Genomic DNA, 17,539 nt, shown 5'->3' on the forward strand with positions numbered 1-17,539 from the left:
AGTCCCCTCGGGTGAGAAAGGCGGGGTAAAAGTGCTGCAAATAAATAAATAAACAAATAAATAAATAAATACATCCCATAGCCAATGAATATTTGTATAATTTATATCAGGCATGGGCAAACTTCCAGGTATTTTGGACTTCAACTCCCACATTTCCTAACAGCCAATAAACTGTTAGGAATTGTGGGAGTTGAAGTCCAAAACACCTGGAAGGCTGAAGTTTGCCCGTGCCTGATTTACACTAATAATTCAGCTTCCAGCATTTTGCAACCATTCATATTTCCCCACTGAAGGATACGTGTTTTTCCCCACTGAAGGATACGTTGTTTCATTTTTTACACACCCTTTTTTGAAAAAAAAAGTTTTAATCACCTTGAACAGGAGGAAAAGACATGTTAGGTGCTCTATTAGGACTTGTGATAGGTATCCTCCACATCACAAAATAAACAGAAGAGTGTTTATTGCCTTTTTATGGGCTTCCCCACTTCTGTGGTTTTACAGGCTGGATGCAAACAAGGAGGAGGCATTTTAAAGAGCTATCTTTGGTCTCAGAACAGTCGTAAACATGAGGCAGGAAATCATGCAGAGGGAGGTAGAAATAACAAAATATGGAATAATTAAACTGTCGCCTGAATATTACTTCTCTGGTTCCAGCCTAAGCTGAGTCACCAGGAATCGGAAAGACACATTCGATTGAATTATAGTATAAATAATACAACATGCAATACATGAAAGGGATACATGCTTAGACTTTGCATAGATAGACACAACCACGAATAGTGAATTGTATTGAAACAAAGGACTTATGGCCCAGAAATACCATAAAGTTGCACTGGAGGACCAAGAAAAATGCCCAGAGGTCTTATTTTGGTCAATAGTGAAACCATCAGTGGTCCTATGGAGACGGGGGTTATTCTGAACTGTAGTGTAATGTAGGGAGAGGGACAGAAAAACTAAGGTAATTTGAAGATTTCCCTCAAGTTGTGAAAATCACAATAATTTAATACCCAAAACAATGAATGTAAATGTAATCCAGAGACTTACTCTTTAGGTACAGCACAGCTCTATAGAGTTTACAAGAACCATAAAAGTCTCTTTATATGAGACTTTATATAATATATAACCCTCTACAGACAAATGTAGAAAAACACTGATTGCACATCCTAGATTTTAAACTTTCTATCTACTAAGATTTTTTAATTTTTTAAATCTTCTCATGTGATGCAGTAGCAATGCCTTGTCAATTAATAACTTAATTTTCCACGCAGAGAAAACAGCAAAATTGTTTATCAAAGTCACGAAAGGCTACAGCACATGACTGATGAGCATCGCTTGGTCATAGGATATGGGGGCCCGATTTACAGAAAAGGATAAACCACTGAAGCAAGAGGCTAGCATTACCACCCACTGTTTCTTGATATTCTCTGACATGCACAAAATAATGCTTATATTGTCTTTTTTTCAGTTGAAGCCATCACTTACATTTGATACGATCTGAAGTGGCTGCAGATTGTCTTTCCGAAAAAAGGGCAAAGTAGTGACTTCCTTAAAAGCATAGGCCAAACCAACTGAGAACAAAGGCTTTATATTGTTCATAGTTTGTACATTCCCAAGTTTTTGTCTTCAAATGTTGAAGCTACAGAAGTCATAACCCCCTCGCATTTGCCCCACATTTGCCTCGCATTTTAGAATAATGCACAGCAGACTCCATCCATAGTGCATTGCTTAAGTAACACTTGCTTTCTGAAAGGGTATTCTAAATTGATTCCAAAATATATTGAACGAGGCTACCACAGTAATTATTTCTGAATTATATGGGAATTAATTTGCTGAGGCAATGTTCCATAACTTTGATGAATTTGGCTGTAGCTCAAATAAAATTTGCTGGCTTTTAACGTTCCACAGGATTGTTATTTTTTTGCAGTAACAGACTTACACAGCTACCTCCTCTTGAAATTGGGAACTTGGGGTAAATCTACATTATAGAATTAATGCAGTTTGACACCACTTTCACTACCATGACTCAATGCCATGTAATCAAGGGAGTTTTAGCTTTACAAGCTCTTTTGAACCTTCTTTGACAAAGAGTGTTAATACCTCACCAAATTACAGGATTCCATAACACTGAGCTATGGAAGTTAAAGTGGCATCAAATTGCATTAATTCTCTTGTGTAAATGCACCCTTGGACTCACGGTTATGATGAAGTGGGAATATATTGTTAAGCCTACAAAGATCACCAAATTCTTGGCTAAATCTAGTCTTCTTCAACTTCCTACTCTGATGGTATTTTAAATAACATTTTTAAGACTGAGAAAAGGGGGTGCTGATTGGCCTTTATGTGTTTTAATAAATTTTCAATTGTTTCAACTATTTATTTTTAATAAATGTTTAATTCTATTTAATGTTTATATGTTTTTATTGTAAATTGTATGTTTTTAAAACATTGTTAGCCCAATTTAAAAGAGAAAAGGTGGGATATAAAAAATAAATAAATACTAGAAGCAAGCATTTATGAAAGAAAAGCGATGGAAGGTTACATTTTATTTTTAGGATTATACAGAGAGGTGCAACTCAAGGAATTCAATCTGAATGCATATGCGACCACAGAGCATTTTATGAAATGGAATGAAGCTGAGTCTCAAAATACCAGAACTGGAAATCTAAAAGTTCCAGGGATGAAGCGGAATGCAGAAAGCATTATCTGTTGTTGTTTCCTGTGTCTGCTCCTTCAAGGCTGCTTCGGAAGAAGCTTATCTCGTCTCGATAGGCTGCAATGGTTCCAGCTGGCATTAGTGGATCACGGTTTTACACAACAGGCCGAGGTTGCTGGGTCAACAGGACACCAAAGCGTTTCTTGATGGTGAACCGATGTCGGGAATATTTGTCATCCGGGGAAAAGCGGGCAGGATGGGCTGAGCATGTTGGCTGGCCGTCAGGATCCACTTTCTGCGAAGCAGAGGATGCAAAAGTAGAACAATTTGTGAACAACTAATACTTCCAGCAAGGCTATGTCAGTCCTAAGAACCATATATTCCCTATCAGCACAGTGCTATGGTTTCAACATGGTTAAAACAATCTGAATTGAATTTCATTGTCTTGGTTCAACTTCTTACATTGACTAATAATTATTGAATATTTCGCTCTCATTGTTTTATGATCTTTCAGTTGGTTAAACTGATTTCACCATACACTGTCTTCACATCATATGCCAAGAAGAATATAAATATTTTACAAAAAATAAAATGTTACATTTTAACCATGATTCACAGCTTATCCACAATATCCCAATTGGCACTACTACACAGACATGCTTCTAGCTAGAAACTATAATATGAACAAGTAATTCTATATTATATTTTATGGTAAAGCGTATTACCTATTTGTGTGAATTATACAATGGTTAAGCTAGTTTAAGCAGAATGATACATTCACAAATACAGTTATAACAGTTCTGGGCAGGAAATACCTTCAAAAAAGACGAGCATGATTTAATCCAGGGGTCCCCAAACTAAGGCCCGGGGGCCGGATGTGGCCCTCCAAGGTCACTTACCTGGCCCCCGCCCTTAGTTTTATAATATTTTATATCAGTTTTAATAATATAATATATTGTATATACATATAATATTGATAATAATTTTATGTTATACAATATAATACTAGTAGTAATACCATAGAATAATATTAATTATATGTTATATATTACATTTTATATAATAGTATAGTGGTATAGTTCAATATAGTAATATATAATGCTAATATTGTGTTACACTTTCCATTGAAATCCTAATAGGTTTATGTTGGTTAAAATTGTTTTCATTTTTAAATATTGTATTGTTATTTCATTGTTGTTGTTGTTGTACTACAAATAAGACATGTGCAGCATGCATAGGAATTTGTTTGTATTTTGTTTTAAATGATAATTCGGCCCCTCAACAGTCTGAAGGATTGTGGACCAGCCCTCTGCTTAAAAAGTTTGGGGACCCCTGGCCCAAGGGGTCTCTTCCAACCCTCTATTATTTTTTATTATTATTATGATTATTAACATTGAGGCTGTATTTGTTCCCGTTTTGTTTTTTTTACTTCAAAATAAGATATGTGCAGTGTTCATAGTTTTTTTTTAAACTATAGTCCGGCCCTCCAACAGTCTGAGGGACTGTGAACTGGCCCCCTGTTTAAAAAGTTTGAGGACCCCTGATTTAATCAATGAGCCACATTATGTGGGCAAATACAAAGATAGTATATGCTGTGTTTTATAGAACATGCAACTATTTCATTTTGTTAGACATTTTTAGCAATCATTTTTCTGTTCAGGAGAGAATGGAAAACATTATTTTAAAGACTGGTTAAAAATAATATAAAAAAGCAAAGGCCTTCAGAATGATAAGCTTTGACTGGCTGCTGGAAGCTCAACAAGTATTTATTGCACTGTGTATATTGCAAGACTATGTTACAATAATTTTACTCCATTATCTGTGCAAGACATTCCATATATTTCAGCAATAAAGTGTGATAGTAACTTTATTGTGTTTTTATTGGTGCTTAACTGACAGCTGAACCCTCTGAACTATTTCTTTACTGAGTTCATGCAAACTAGGAACCCAGGACATACAAGACAAGACAAATCATTGTGTTTTTATAGGTGAACCTGGGAATTATCTGACCTTTGAAACTTCTGAGCTATTCCATTACAGAGTTGGACTGATGCAAGGTTGGGAACAGGACATGCTAGACATTGCTACAGACTCAATGGACCTTTTTAAACCTGTCCACTCAATTGCTTGGAGGATCCTAAAAGTAAGGTAACTAGAGGGTGCAATGTGTAGACATAAGATAATTTGCCATAGAAGACAATACAATGGTAGATAAGCATTCTGATGGTTTCCCTACAGCTATGGATTGTGTTTGCCTTTAGGGTTTACTCAAAGTCATCCTTCCACATTTGTGGATTTGATAGTCTACTGATTTGATTAAATTGTTCCCCCCTGAAATCTCTAGGTCTTCCGATGTGACTCAAAGGTTAAATTATGCTAGAAATCATACGCAAGATGACAAAAATAGGCTTTGCTTTTGAGAAATTTTGTAATATTTTCAAGTTATGGAAGGCTGAATCCGTGGATGCCAAATTTGAGAATATGGAGGGCTGACTATTAAAAAATTATTTGTGTGAACCATGTTCAGATTATCATTCCCTGTTGGGTTGCTGTGAGTTTTTTGGGCACTTGCCAGCTTGATTAGCACTGAAAAGCCTTGCAACTCCAAAGCCTGGCTGCTTCCTGCCTGTGGGAATCCTTTGTTGGGGCCCTGTTAGCTGGCCCTGATTGTTTCCTGTCTGGAATTCCCCTGTTTTCCGAGTGTTGTTCTTTGTTCACTGTCCTGATTTTAGATTTTTTTTTAATACTGGTAGCCAGATTTTATTCATTTTCATGGTTTCCAATTTTCTGTTGAAATTGTCCACATTTTCCCCCATTAGAACTAGCCAGTTATAAAACACGAACCCCAGCTGCATTTTAATTGGCATTTAATACAACCGCATTGATATATCTGAAGCTGTACACCACAATTACAGAATTAATGCAGATTAGCATTTCTTTCACTGCCAAGGCACAATGGTATAGAATCATGGGAGTTGTAGTTTGGTGAGACACTAGCATGCTTTGGCAAAGAAGGGTAAAGACAGCAACTCTTAGGATTCCATAGCACTGAGCCATAGCAGTTAAAGTGGTATCAAACTGCATTAATTCCACAGTGAAAATGCGTCCAGGGATGCAAAACCCTTACCTTGAGGGTATAAACCCTGTCCCCTCGCTCATTCAAGTAGAATTGAAGGAACATTGCAGCAAAATCCGAAGCTACCGATTCTTCTTATCAACGGGATTCAGATTCCAAACCTATTTCGCCTTTCTTCCTCCAGCACACCACGTGCAAACTAACTCCACCTCTTCCTCTCATCCTCCAATGAACGGACGCAAAAGGAAACATTCCTGAGCATTCTGGGAGCTGTAGTCTTTCCGCCTTCTTGCCCAACGCCTGCTGGAATTTGTAGTTTCCCTGCTGTAAACATGCAATCGTGCAAAGAGAAGCTGTTTCTCCACCTGTTGAAAAGTAAACTTCACCAGTTCAAGGGATCATCAATATCATTGTGTCTTTTTTCCAGCATTCATTTTATTCTCCCATCATTTAATCATTTCAACAGTTTTTAAATGGGTTTGCCGATTGTTTTTGGAAACAATGTCGTTTGATTCCCCCAGGCAGGAAGCAGCCAGGCTTTGAAGCTGCCAGGCTATTCAATGCTAATCAAGCTGGCCAACTGCAACATTCACACTTGCCTCCAACAGACAAGAGTTCTTTCTTCCACCCTGGACCTTCCACAGATATATAAACCCCACTTGCCCAGTTTCCAACTGACCTCACGACCTCTGTGGATGTCTGCCATAGATGTGGGTGAAACGTCAGGACAGAATGCATCTGGAACATGGCCAGACAGCCCGGAAAACTCACAGCAACGCAGTGTTTCTGGCCATGTAAGCCTTCCGACAACATGATGTTGTTTAACTTTATTTTTGGTAAGTCAAGCTTAGGATGCATCTACACTGTAGAATTAATGCAGTTTGACCACTTTAAGTGCTGTGGAATCATACAATTTCTGTCCACATGTTGATTCTCTGGGCCGTTCCAGACAGGCCCTACATCCCAAGATCCTATCCCAGGTTTTCTGCTTTAAACTGGATTATATGAGTCCGCACCGCCAGATAATTTGAGTTAAACAGAAAACCTGGGGTCAGATCCTGAGATAGAGGGCCTGTCTGGAAAGGCCCTTAGTCAAAGATTATCCAACTGCCACCCCAGTCTCTTAAAAGATGCAGCTTCAGAGACACGTCCAGAAAGAAAGTTTTAGAAAATTCTTAAAAACTCAGAAGACATCGAAAATAAAGAGAACTGGAGTTCCATTAAAGGTAAAGGTGCTCATCTCCATTTCTAAGCCGAAGAGCCGGCGTTGTCCATAGACACCTCCACGGTCATGTGGCCGGCATGACTGCATGGAGCGCCGTTACCTTCCCGCCGGAGCTGTACCTATTGATCTACTCACATTGGCATGTTTTCGAACTGCTAGGTTGGCAGAAGCTGGAGCTAACAGCGGGTGCTCACTCCGTCTCCTGGGACCTTTCAGTCTGCAAGTTCAGCAGCTCAGCGCTTTAACACACTGACCCACCAGAGGCCCCCAAAATGGAGGGACCTTGAGCAGTGACAGTGCATTGCTTTTATAGTTTCACAGTGCTGTGCCACCCTTTTGGGTGTTACAATTTCATATCATGGTCTATATCCCCAACCTGCGGCTTCCCTCTGTCCAGTTCTTATCAATAGGAACCCTTTTCCAACCCACCATGTACAAGGCGAGTGCAGGCGCCAATAGGCAGAGGAGGGTCCGGCAAGACTCGGGCTTATCAAGACCATCTGTGTCCAGCAGGGTGGGTTACGGGGGGCTCACAGTCCCCCCTTGTTGCACCTCAGGTTAGCTTCACCTTGCTATATACACCAAACTGCACACAGGTTGAAGTCTTTTTAGTTTATTAGAAAATAGAAGATAAAAGGTTATTTAAAAAAAGCAAAAGTAAAGTTCCAAAAAATGGTTACAAAATAAAGCCATAGAGAATAAGTCCAGAAATCACGAGGAATAAACAAGGTCCCAATAGAGCATGACAAAGTCCCAAGAACATGGACACCGAAGCTGCAAGGTAATCCAGGAAAACGAGAGCTTGCTTCTTGGTTGAACGAAAGTTGCTTTGACAAAGGTTTGTCTCCAAAACACATTGCTTTAATACCCTTTGCAAACATGAAAGCATTTCTTTGGCCTCTAGCCTCCCTCTTGTTTGCAATTCTCACACTCCTCTGAACCCTGAATTCCAAATGGTCAGCTCGATCTAAGGAACCTGTTTCATCAAGGTCAGCCTGCTCGTTAGTTTGCTGAGCCTCATTATCAGACTGAGAACTGTCCTCCTTTTCCAAGTCCATTTGCACCTGGCTAGTTTCAGTATCAGCAACACCATTCCTTGCTATGGGAAAATGAGCTAGCACTCCCTGTTCCTCATCTTCTACAACAGGGACATTTTGAACCTGATTGTGAACCTGAATCCCATCATCCTCATCAGAGTCAATCTGAGGTTCCAGCTGAGTCACAACACCCCTCACGTAGATTGGTAGTCTCTTCCCTGCCAACAATGGATGAGATGGTACAAGTGTTGGACAGCACAGTGCTCACAGGACATGGGCAGGCACGTGCAGACAGAGCTTAGATATGCTAGGCATTGTAATGAACATCAGGAATAAATCATCGTTCATGGGACACAAGGACATCTCGTAACAGTGGCTGGTGTCTTTTTAACAGGAGCAGCAAACTATATTCGACATCATCCAAAAAAAGCAGTTCATTGTTCTATACTATGATTATAACAGTTATTTTTGCAGTAGAGTTATAGGAAGACTGGAAAATACAGAGAGAACACAACAACAGCAGCATTCAACATAGTTAACACAACATTTTAAAAACCATCTCTTTTATGAAATCCAGGAACAATCTGTAGCAGAAAATAATCAGATACCATCTCCGAAGGGGTAAACTGGCCAGGGCCTGGATTCTTCAATAAACCCCTGTGTCATGTCAGACACTGACCAGTGAAAAGCAATCATCCCCAGATGTTTCCGTTTAAAATAATGTTAATATATGGTTTGAATGTTGGATGAGGACTTTGGGATCCTCTCTCAGCCAGTTTGGGATCTTGGCAAGACACATTCTCTCAGTTTCCGAGGAAGGCACTGGCGAACCCCTTTGAATAAATCCTAGAATAGGGTCACCAGAAGTTGGAGTCAACATGAAGGTGCATAACACCGATCTCCACAAAACTACACTCACCCTGAGAGTTAAACTTGGCTTAAATTTGTAATATAGATGTGCCTTGCCCTCCAGTGGCACAACACTGGGCCTACAATGAGTTGCTCGATGTCAGAGCAGACACCACAAGTCAAGTCTGTGGTCATAAACAACTCTTGTAGCTAACCCCTTGCTGTTTTGTTTTTGACCAGATTTGGGATACATGTCATCTTTGGTATCATTTTTGAGGAGGCGTGATATCAGGGGAGGTAGGTAATTCTGACATGTTTCATATCAAGTAGACCTGATGTTTCTATGCACTACACATCTTCACGGTCAGAGGGAGAGCCAACAATGACCAGAAAGGGTGCTTTGGCTCACTCTATAACATGTAACATAGTATGGAAATATCATCTGCTTAATTTTTTTATAGCAATCATCTATTCCTCTCATCAAGTTGTCAAAGGACCAGAAGAAAAGTTGAAGATCCTAGTTGGGGATGCTGCTTACCTCCAGTGGAACACCCATTCATTATAGTGGTAAGATGTATTCGCCCAATTCATGATCTCCCATAGCATGGGCTCAGAAAACAGTATGAAGCTAGAAATCATGGAAAGGTCTGTTGAAAAACTTTAACTTCCTCCTTTCAATGGAACTCTCAAGGTGCCCAAGTTCTGGAATGGTTATCATCCAACCCTTGCCCTTAGAGTCACGTCAACAATGTAGGATCTTCTTAGAAACCAAATGGTGGTGTTGTGAATCCTGTAGAGAGCCCTTTTCCCCAATTCAGTGTTTGCCAACATTCTCGCATCAGAATTTCGGGCGGCACAAGGACAAGGCCCCAGCTCCTTTGCTTCAGGGTCCTTCACCCCTAGGGCCATGTCTTCTCAGGTCCACGCTCCGGGCCCGGCCCTCTCTTCCTGCCCCCCTAGTGCCCCCTCGCTGCTTCTGCCTGCCTTCCCCGGAGCTGCCCTACTCGTCACCTCAGCCGATGCCCCGGGAAGCAAGCTGATCATCAAGCTGAAAAGAGAAGGACCCATAGTGGGCAGTGCGGAGGAAATGCCTCGGACTCAGACGTTCTTCCTCACGGGGATGCCACTGGGCTGGGCCGCCCAACGCCGGGATGGACTTCCAGGTCCTGGCGTTCGCACAGTGTTGTTGACCAAAGCTGGCGAGGATCTGGGCGGTAGGAAGCCGAGAGTGCCGGAGACTCTGCCACCTGCCCGAGCACCACCTTCCAGTGACACTTCCTTTGCCTGTACTTCCAAGGGGGTTTATGAAAACTACCGCCGTTGGCAACGTTACAAGGCTTTGGCAAGACGCCATTTCCCCACTACGCCCGATGCCGAAGCTCTGGCCTGTTTTTTCATGTGAGAGTCTGGGTGGCAAGGGCCATATGCCGGGAGACAGTTAACAAGGATGTAGACAGGCTGTATGGCAGTATTAATATCTGTTACTCCATCTTGAGTTCCTCATTGACCTGGGGGTGCATCTACATTGTAGAATTAATGCGCTTGACACCAAATTAACTGCTGTGGCTCAATGCTATGTAATCATGGTATCTAATTTGGTGAGGCACAAGTCCTCTTTGGGAGAGAAGGCTGAAGACTTTGTACAGCTACTACGCTCATAAACCAAGGCAGTTAAAATGGTGTCCACCTGCATTAATTCTACAGTGTAGATGGACCTTTGGGCATCCAAAGTACTGTGTTGAGATGCAAAGGCCATCCTTTCAAGTGATATTAAGTACCTTCAGCCACAACCTGAATTGACACCTTGAAAGGGAGGGGACTTGTTTGCTCCAATTCTGCTAATGGAGCTAAATTGGATCGCAGAAGGAATGCTTTCAAATAGATGCCAAAATGTGATTGTTATGTTTCACTTTGCATTTCACCTAAAACCTTGTCAGGGTTACAGATGCCAAGTCATCTATAGGAAAATGGTATTTAAAGTCCACACAATATGACAATAAAACACATTATTACTTGGCACCTATTTGGGGTTCACCTTCTCATTTTGCCTTTTTTATTCATTGTTCTGTATAATAGTATGCACTTATTTTATTTTAGCTAAGCACTGCAACCAATAGGTTATATTCTCATGTGAGACCAGGTCACTTAAGTACGACTGGTTAAGATGCTCTGGGAGTCATGATGGCCAAAACTGGAGAAGGCAATGAATCATGAGGAAGCAAGTGGTGTCCCCAGTAAAGCTGTTCTTCAGAATTTGAACATTTGGGTGACATGTTTGCATTATCCACCACTACAGCCCTGTCCTCCGTTCCTTGGCCCGTCTTCGTCCTGACATGACCCTGGAGGATGGAGTACCGCGTGCCGTACAGGAGTGGGAGCACAGCAGCAACTTTGAGCGCATGATCTTCTATGAGATGGCAGAAAAGTGAGTGTTGACCCTTGCTCCTCTTTTAATGTCACGCCACAATGTGCTGCTTATATGTCTGTGGAGCAATGACATGAGATGGAAGAAGAGCAATGTCCTGTTCTCTGGCTTTGTTTTTCTCAGGTTCATGGAGTTTGAAGCAGAAGAAGAACAACAAATCCAAAAGATGAAGCTCTTGGCCAACTGCTCCCAGTTCCAAGCCCCGGCACCTAAGCCCACCAAGCCTCCTATGTCCCCTGCCCCTGAATCTGGGCAACAGCAAGGTAGAGTCTTATTCATTAAGAATTCTGGAGATCCAAAGGACCCCAAGGGCATCCTAATCTAAACCCCAGCCATGTAGGAATACACAAGCATCGCTGACAAATGACCATCTAACCACTGATTTTGATCCTCCAGAAGATCCACCAGCTTTTGATATGTCGTATGTTCCACAGTTGAACAGTTTTTACTTTCAAGAAATCCAACCTAATACTAAGCAGGAATCTCTTTTATTGTGATGTGAATCAATTTTTGAATGCAGTGGAAAACAAGTATTCTACTTGATAGTCTTTCAGATATTTAAGGATGGCTGTCATATCACCTCTTATCTTTCTTTGTCCATGCTAAACATACTCAAGTCCCTCAATCCCTGTTAATATCCTTTTTAAATTAATTTTTTTAATAAAGCCTGGAAATTTACTTTGTACGTAAATGTAACTAATTACATAGCTCTAACGATCTCTCACAAGTAATTGATAATATTATACTTAATAGTTCCCAAAAAACTGGCATTCTTTATTTTAATCACTTTTGAAAAATAAAGTAAGTAAAGTAAGAGTTGCCTTTTAACTAGCTTAAATTTTCCTGTCTTTGACAAGTTTGTACCTTAGGATAATGTAAACCTTTGACCCTCAAGACACTTCCAGTGGAATAGCTAACTGGCAGATTCATTTCTGTATCAATGTAAAATCTCCCTTTCTTTTGGAAATGATTTCCTAATTCTCAGTGTATCGTACATATCTAGCATCTCAATTTTGAAATGTTGGAGGTATGTGTTTGATCAGCAATGAGTTGAATGCACCAGCCAAGGTCATGTGTGTGTGTGTGTGTGTGTGTGTGTATGTGTTGGGATTGTCTCTATGATGACCCTGCCATGTCTCCCCTAAAGTTTATATCCCCAAGAAATCAGCCTCCAAGAGCCGCCAGCCTCGGCGTCGCCAGCGGCGTCCACCAAGCACCTCTGCCACGGGAGCTCCCCGGGAAATCCCTGCGGAGGCGGTGCACCAGTATGCTGAGATCATGGAAGGCTTGGACACCAGTTGGGAGGAAGACGAGGAGAAGAAAGAACAAGGGGCATCCAAAGACCTCCAAGGCCAGGAGGATGGGGCATTCCCAGACCCTGCTCTGGCCCAGTATATTGACCAGTTGTGTGAGGATGAAGAATTTGTCTGTAAGGTAACAAGGGCCCAGAAGAGGGCAGCAGTGCAATTTGCTTTATGATGATTTTGATTTATGATTATCCTCATAAATTATCTTATGAAATCTCCCCAGCTTCTCTGAGTCCTTCCATACAGCCATATGACCCAGAATACCAAGACAGATGATCTACAACATCTGCTTTGAAATGGATTATCTAAGTCCACATAATGTGGATTTTATACAGATGTGTGTAAGTCACAATCCCTGGAGTCTGTCAGGACAACACTGTGATGAGTTTAGTTTTTTTTTTTTTTTTTTTTGGGAGGAACAATAAGCCATATTTTCTCCTTTGCCCGTCCTCTAAGCATAGTTAGGTGAGAGGTGAAGAAGGTGAGGTGTGAGGAGCCAACCCTTGTAGCCTCCCAGCAGCCCTGTGAGGGAGGTTACTCAACAAACAACTTGCCCCCCAACCACCCAATGTGTATATATTGGAGACGGGCACTCTAGGTCTCGTGTTGCTTTGCATTTGGTGATGCTGATGGATATTATAGGCATGAAACATCTAGAGAGCCAGGATTGCCCCTCCCTGATGTTTATGAGCAAATGCAAAATAACTGAAAAGATTATCAATACTGCAAACCCATACCCATGCCTTGAGACATGTAATGAGTTGTTTCCTTCATTTGTTGGTGCTGCTGTTAGGTGTTTCCAAGTCTATTCTAACTCATGGTAATCATATCAATGTTTTCTTGATGTGATTTAGTCAGAGATTTGCTACTGCCTTCTTCTAAGTCCAACAGTCAAGCCACTGCACCACGCTGGTTCTTAATGTCTTCTTTATTTATTCAATGTGTTTCTTCCTCCCAACCAAGATTTGTCTCACTTTTATTTTTACAGCCAATGGGGCTCTGTCTATGGTGTTTTCCATACTGCCGAAATATAGGACTTTTGATGCCACTTTAATTAGAGCAAACCACAGACCACTTACTGCAATGCCACCTGGGCCCTGCCACATGCACAATGGAGGACCTTCTCACAGTGACACCAAAAGCATTCCAAGTGGCCAGCTTCTGGTCAAAGGAAATCTAGTATAATGTCAAATGTTTAACTTTGTGTTTTTAAATACATTATAACTGTATCCTCAATTTGCTTCTGACACGACAAATACACCACTTTAATTGCCATGCTGTATTGTATGGCATCCTGGGACTTGTTGTTGGCTAAGAATTGAAAATACCTCAAGGAATTACAAAGCCCAAGATTTCACAAGATAAAACCATAGTATCAATGTGATTTACTTCTATAGTGTGAAAGAGACCTGTGCCAGGGTGGAAATTCTTTTGTTGTCAAAGCTCTCTCTATAGTAGCTTGCCATTTCCTAGCAAATGAATTACTGGACTTTAACAGCAAACTGAGACAACTGTATTTTTCTCCCTTTCAGTCCAGGTGAGCTTTGTAAACTGCTAGCCATGATATTTCCCTTTTCCCTTCTTTGACAGGTGGAAGCTGTCCTCCACCCACAATTCATGGCTCGGTTACTGTCTTTGGAGAAAAACCAAGATCCTCTGGCTTTGGTGGAAGAATTGGAGGAGGAGCTAAACTTAACACCCAACCAGGTAAAATAGGAGTGTAAGGTATGCGTTTTGAAGAACCAGGGAAGGGAGATCATTCCAGTGCCATGACTTTGGTCTAGTCATGTGGCCACTTTAGACTGCAATGGCCATTGGATCTCTGACCACTGTGATTCCTACCTAAGGAGCTCAGGGTCAAACTATCTATTGTACATGAGGTTGAAAAAAGTCAAGCAGAGACAGAGGAATGTACAGTCTTCATTGTCCAGTCCTATTTGGAAGCCAACATTTGGCAGGCCTAATAAAAAAGATAGGACTTCCCCTAAACCCATTGCCTCAATAGCATTGATCTTATTTGCCTGGTGTTAGTCACCACCTAAATGGAACTATTAAATTGATCACAGGGAGTGAACAATTTCTTATTTGCCTGATGTTGATCTTATTTGCCTGGTGTTAGTCACCACCTAAATGGAACTATTAAATTAATTACAGGGAGTTATGATGAAATGACTTGGGGATATTGTACATTTCTTGCTATGTACAGAATCCCTCGTTCACTCTCTTTTGCACATGCTCATCAGTAGTTAATTGTAAAAGATGAAATCCTACACATGTCTAGAAGATTAACATTACGGTGAAATTTAGCCCACTGCATTCTGGAAGCTGTGCTTATCAGACCCTCTTTTCCATTCTGTCCTCAGCTGACAGAGAAGAGACTCCTGGCACTGACAGAAGAAGAAAGGGAGCCCTCAATGTACCCCACTTCTCACTCTGACTCCACTCCATCACAGTCTGAGGAAGAGGATGAGGTCAGTGGTAAGGGCAAAGGAGAAGATGCTTCATGCCGAGCCATGAAGGCATCCTCTGGAAGCAAAGGCGTGAGAACCAGTCAGACAGAACTGCCCGCATCCGTAATCATTTCTTCCCTGGCCCCTCATTCGCAACAGCAATTGGGAAACAGAGATCTTGTGCCAAAGAGTGTCAGAGCTGCAGGAAGATCATCTCTTCACAAAAACAGCAATCGTGTGTCTCAGGAAGGAAATCCTTCACCCTCCTTGAAGACTTCAGATGGAGGACAAACAAAGCATTTATTAGGACAGGACCACATTAGAGACCACAGCATCAGAGTCACTCCTCAAGTCCAAAGGGTCAAGTCAGAAGCCACTCTAAATGTAACAGGAAATGGCAACTTTTCTGGAAAACAAGAAGGTAACAGAGCAGAAGAAGGAATTCCAAGACCCAGTATCACACAGCATTCAAAGCAAGATGGCAGCAAAGAAGACAAGGTGAAGGGTCAACTGGAGGTCCCAAAAGTAGCAGAAAAGAGCAGCCGAGTTGTCATAGTACAATTTCATAATGGAAGTCAGCTGGTTTGGAATAATGTAGAATCAGCCAACAATAAATATGCAAAACAATGTGGTAGCCAACAAGAGGAGATCAGATGTCTAAAAAAGCCTCTGGCTTTCCAGGAAATGAAGGATAATGTTTCAAAAGAGATGGACCATGATGAGAGAATTAATCAAGAGATGACCAAAATTGTATTTGGGGATCACGTAACAGGAGGTAATGCTCTGAAGTTGAACCTGAACAGACACAAAGAACTAAATTTTAGCCATGCAGAAAAAGTCACAGGTCAGGCACAACAGACAAGAGCTGAGGACACCTCAGATAAAAAAGAGTTTGGATGTAAGAACAGGGAGATGAAACCTCACTGGAACAGTCACATGAAAAAGAGTAGCCAGGAACACATTCACCATACAGGTGAAAAGCAAGATGGTTGCCAAGGAGAGATAGTGAGAGATCAGTGCCAGTTCCAAGTTATTTGGAAAGAAACAAAATCTACCCCTAATGTAACTGCAACCCATCCTGGGATTGTAGACACAAGTTGCCAAAGCTCGACAGGGCAAAGCAATCTAACTTCAGCTTCTCCAGATCCTGAAACTGAACTTGAGAGCCCCAAAACAAAGGTCCAGTCTCAAAAGAAGCCAGAGGTTGGCTGGAAACAAGCAAACACCACAAACATGAAGGATAACAGCCCTACCAAATTGTCTATAGAAAAGCTACAACTACAGAATCAGTCATCTCCCATTAAACATCAACAGCCAGATGACCCATCCACACCAGAAACCGATCAGGAAGTTGACTTAACTTCACATGCTGAACTCACCAGAGGAAATGGACAGCTGTTGTCTTCAACTCATTTGGGAGGTATAAGGATACTTGATGATCAAGTATCAGGCACAGACTCAGAGCGTATCCCATGTTTCACCTGTTTGGTGATGAAGACTCCATCTTTGAGGACCCAGAAGGACCTTGAGAGAGGCCAGAAGTCTCAGCAGCCACTTGCAGAGCAGTGCAAGGTCAACCCTTTAGTAGAAAGTTGTTCAGATGAGAAGCAGATTATAAAGCCCACTCTGAATCCTTCAGATCCTTTGGGCCTTAACATCTCAGCTGAGGCTGAAGGAGACAGCTGCAGTCCTGGTGGAGATCACATCCCTACATCCACCAGTCCTAGTAAAGCAGCCCCAATGCTTCCACCACAGACCATTCTCCAAGATAGCAGCAATAGCTCTAATAAGGTCGAACCCACCCAGAGATACGAGTTGAATGTTTCTCTTTCTTCCAAATTACTCAATGTGGAGAGTGACACAAAGAACACAAGTAAGACAGATGGCGGAGGCTTGAATCAGAGGGTCATTTTGTCAAATATTGTGCTACCAGAGCTCCCTGAAGCAAGAACAGAAGCTGGGCTTAAATACAGCACTAAAAGACAAAAACAAGATGAAGATGACGAGTTGTCCAATTTCTCCTCCTTGCTTGCTTCCAAGCTCAGCCTCACAACCCCATTTGGTCATGGTCCTCTGTCCATGGAGCAAGTGAACATCCTTCCTCCTTTGCCCACAGATGCTGGGAAACACGGTGCTAAGACGAGGCATTCCACTCGGGGACAGACACCCCACAATATGGAACCCAGTCCAGCTGTCCTCCGTAGCCACAAGAGAAAAAACAACAGCTCAGGTACCCGGAGAAGCAAGCGTCTTCGCAATCAGTAACAGAGACTGTTCAAGAATGGAGACTGGCTCTCCTAAACCCCGGTACAGTATTGAGGTTCCTGTCCCAGCATTATCATTTTTGTTATCCTGCTGCGATTCAAAGCTCCATCCCTTGGCTGGACTGCAAAACATTACAGAGGCAAAGAGGAACAATGTGCTGAAATACAGTCTTTGGAGACAAACCTTCAGTGGAAGAAGACGGCCCCCTATTTGTTCATGTTTCTTAGCAAATTAAAAACATGTCAAATCACA

At 41.6% G+C, this 17,539-nt stretch overlaps 2 protein-coding genes across 3 annotated transcripts; one reads left to right on the forward strand and one right to left on the reverse strand.

The window, feature by feature from the left end:
• Window positions 1-2,510: 2,510 nt before the first annotated feature.
• On the reverse strand, window positions 2,511-5,941 carry nop10 (NOP10 ribonucleoprotein). The gene is made up of 2 exons (XM_003223802.4): window positions 5,781-5,941; window positions 2,511-2,948 (listed from the first exon to the last, which is right to left on the reverse strand). The coding sequence occupies exons 1-2, from the start codon at window positions 5,832-5,834 to the stop codon at window positions 2,808-2,810; spliced, it is 195 nt and encodes a 64-aa protein (XP_003223850.1). The 5' UTR covers window positions 5,835-5,941; the 3' UTR covers window positions 2,511-2,807.
• A 3,059-nt stretch (window positions 5,942-9,000) lies between these two features.
• On the forward strand, window positions 9,001-17,539 carry nutm1 (NUT midline carcinoma family member 1). 2 transcript variants are annotated; one of them, XM_062957246.1, is made up of 7 exons: window positions 9,001-9,137; window positions 9,302-9,407; window positions 11,137-11,265; window positions 11,389-11,528; window positions 12,413-12,699; window positions 14,163-14,279; window positions 14,936-17,539. In XM_062957246.1, the coding sequence occupies exons 3-7, from the start codon at window positions 11,174-11,176 to the stop codon at window positions 17,285-17,287; spliced, it is 2,988 nt and encodes a 995-aa protein (XP_062813316.1). In that variant the 5' UTR covers window positions 9,001-9,137; window positions 9,302-9,407; window positions 11,137-11,173; the 3' UTR covers window positions 17,288-17,539. The 2 variants fall into 2 exon arrangements, with proteins under 2 accessions (XP_062813316.1, XP_062813315.1); XM_062957245.1 differs by lacking the exons at window positions 9,001-9,137; window positions 9,302-9,407 and adding an exon at window positions 9,566-10,238.

The sequence above is a fragment of the Anolis carolinensis genome, chromosome 6 (assembly GCF_035594765.1).
Source record: "Anolis carolinensis isolate JA03-04 chromosome 6, rAnoCar3.1.pri, whole genome shotgun sequence".
NCBI classification, from domain to species: domain Eukaryota; kingdom Metazoa; phylum Chordata; class Lepidosauria; order Squamata; family Dactyloidae; genus Anolis; species Anolis carolinensis.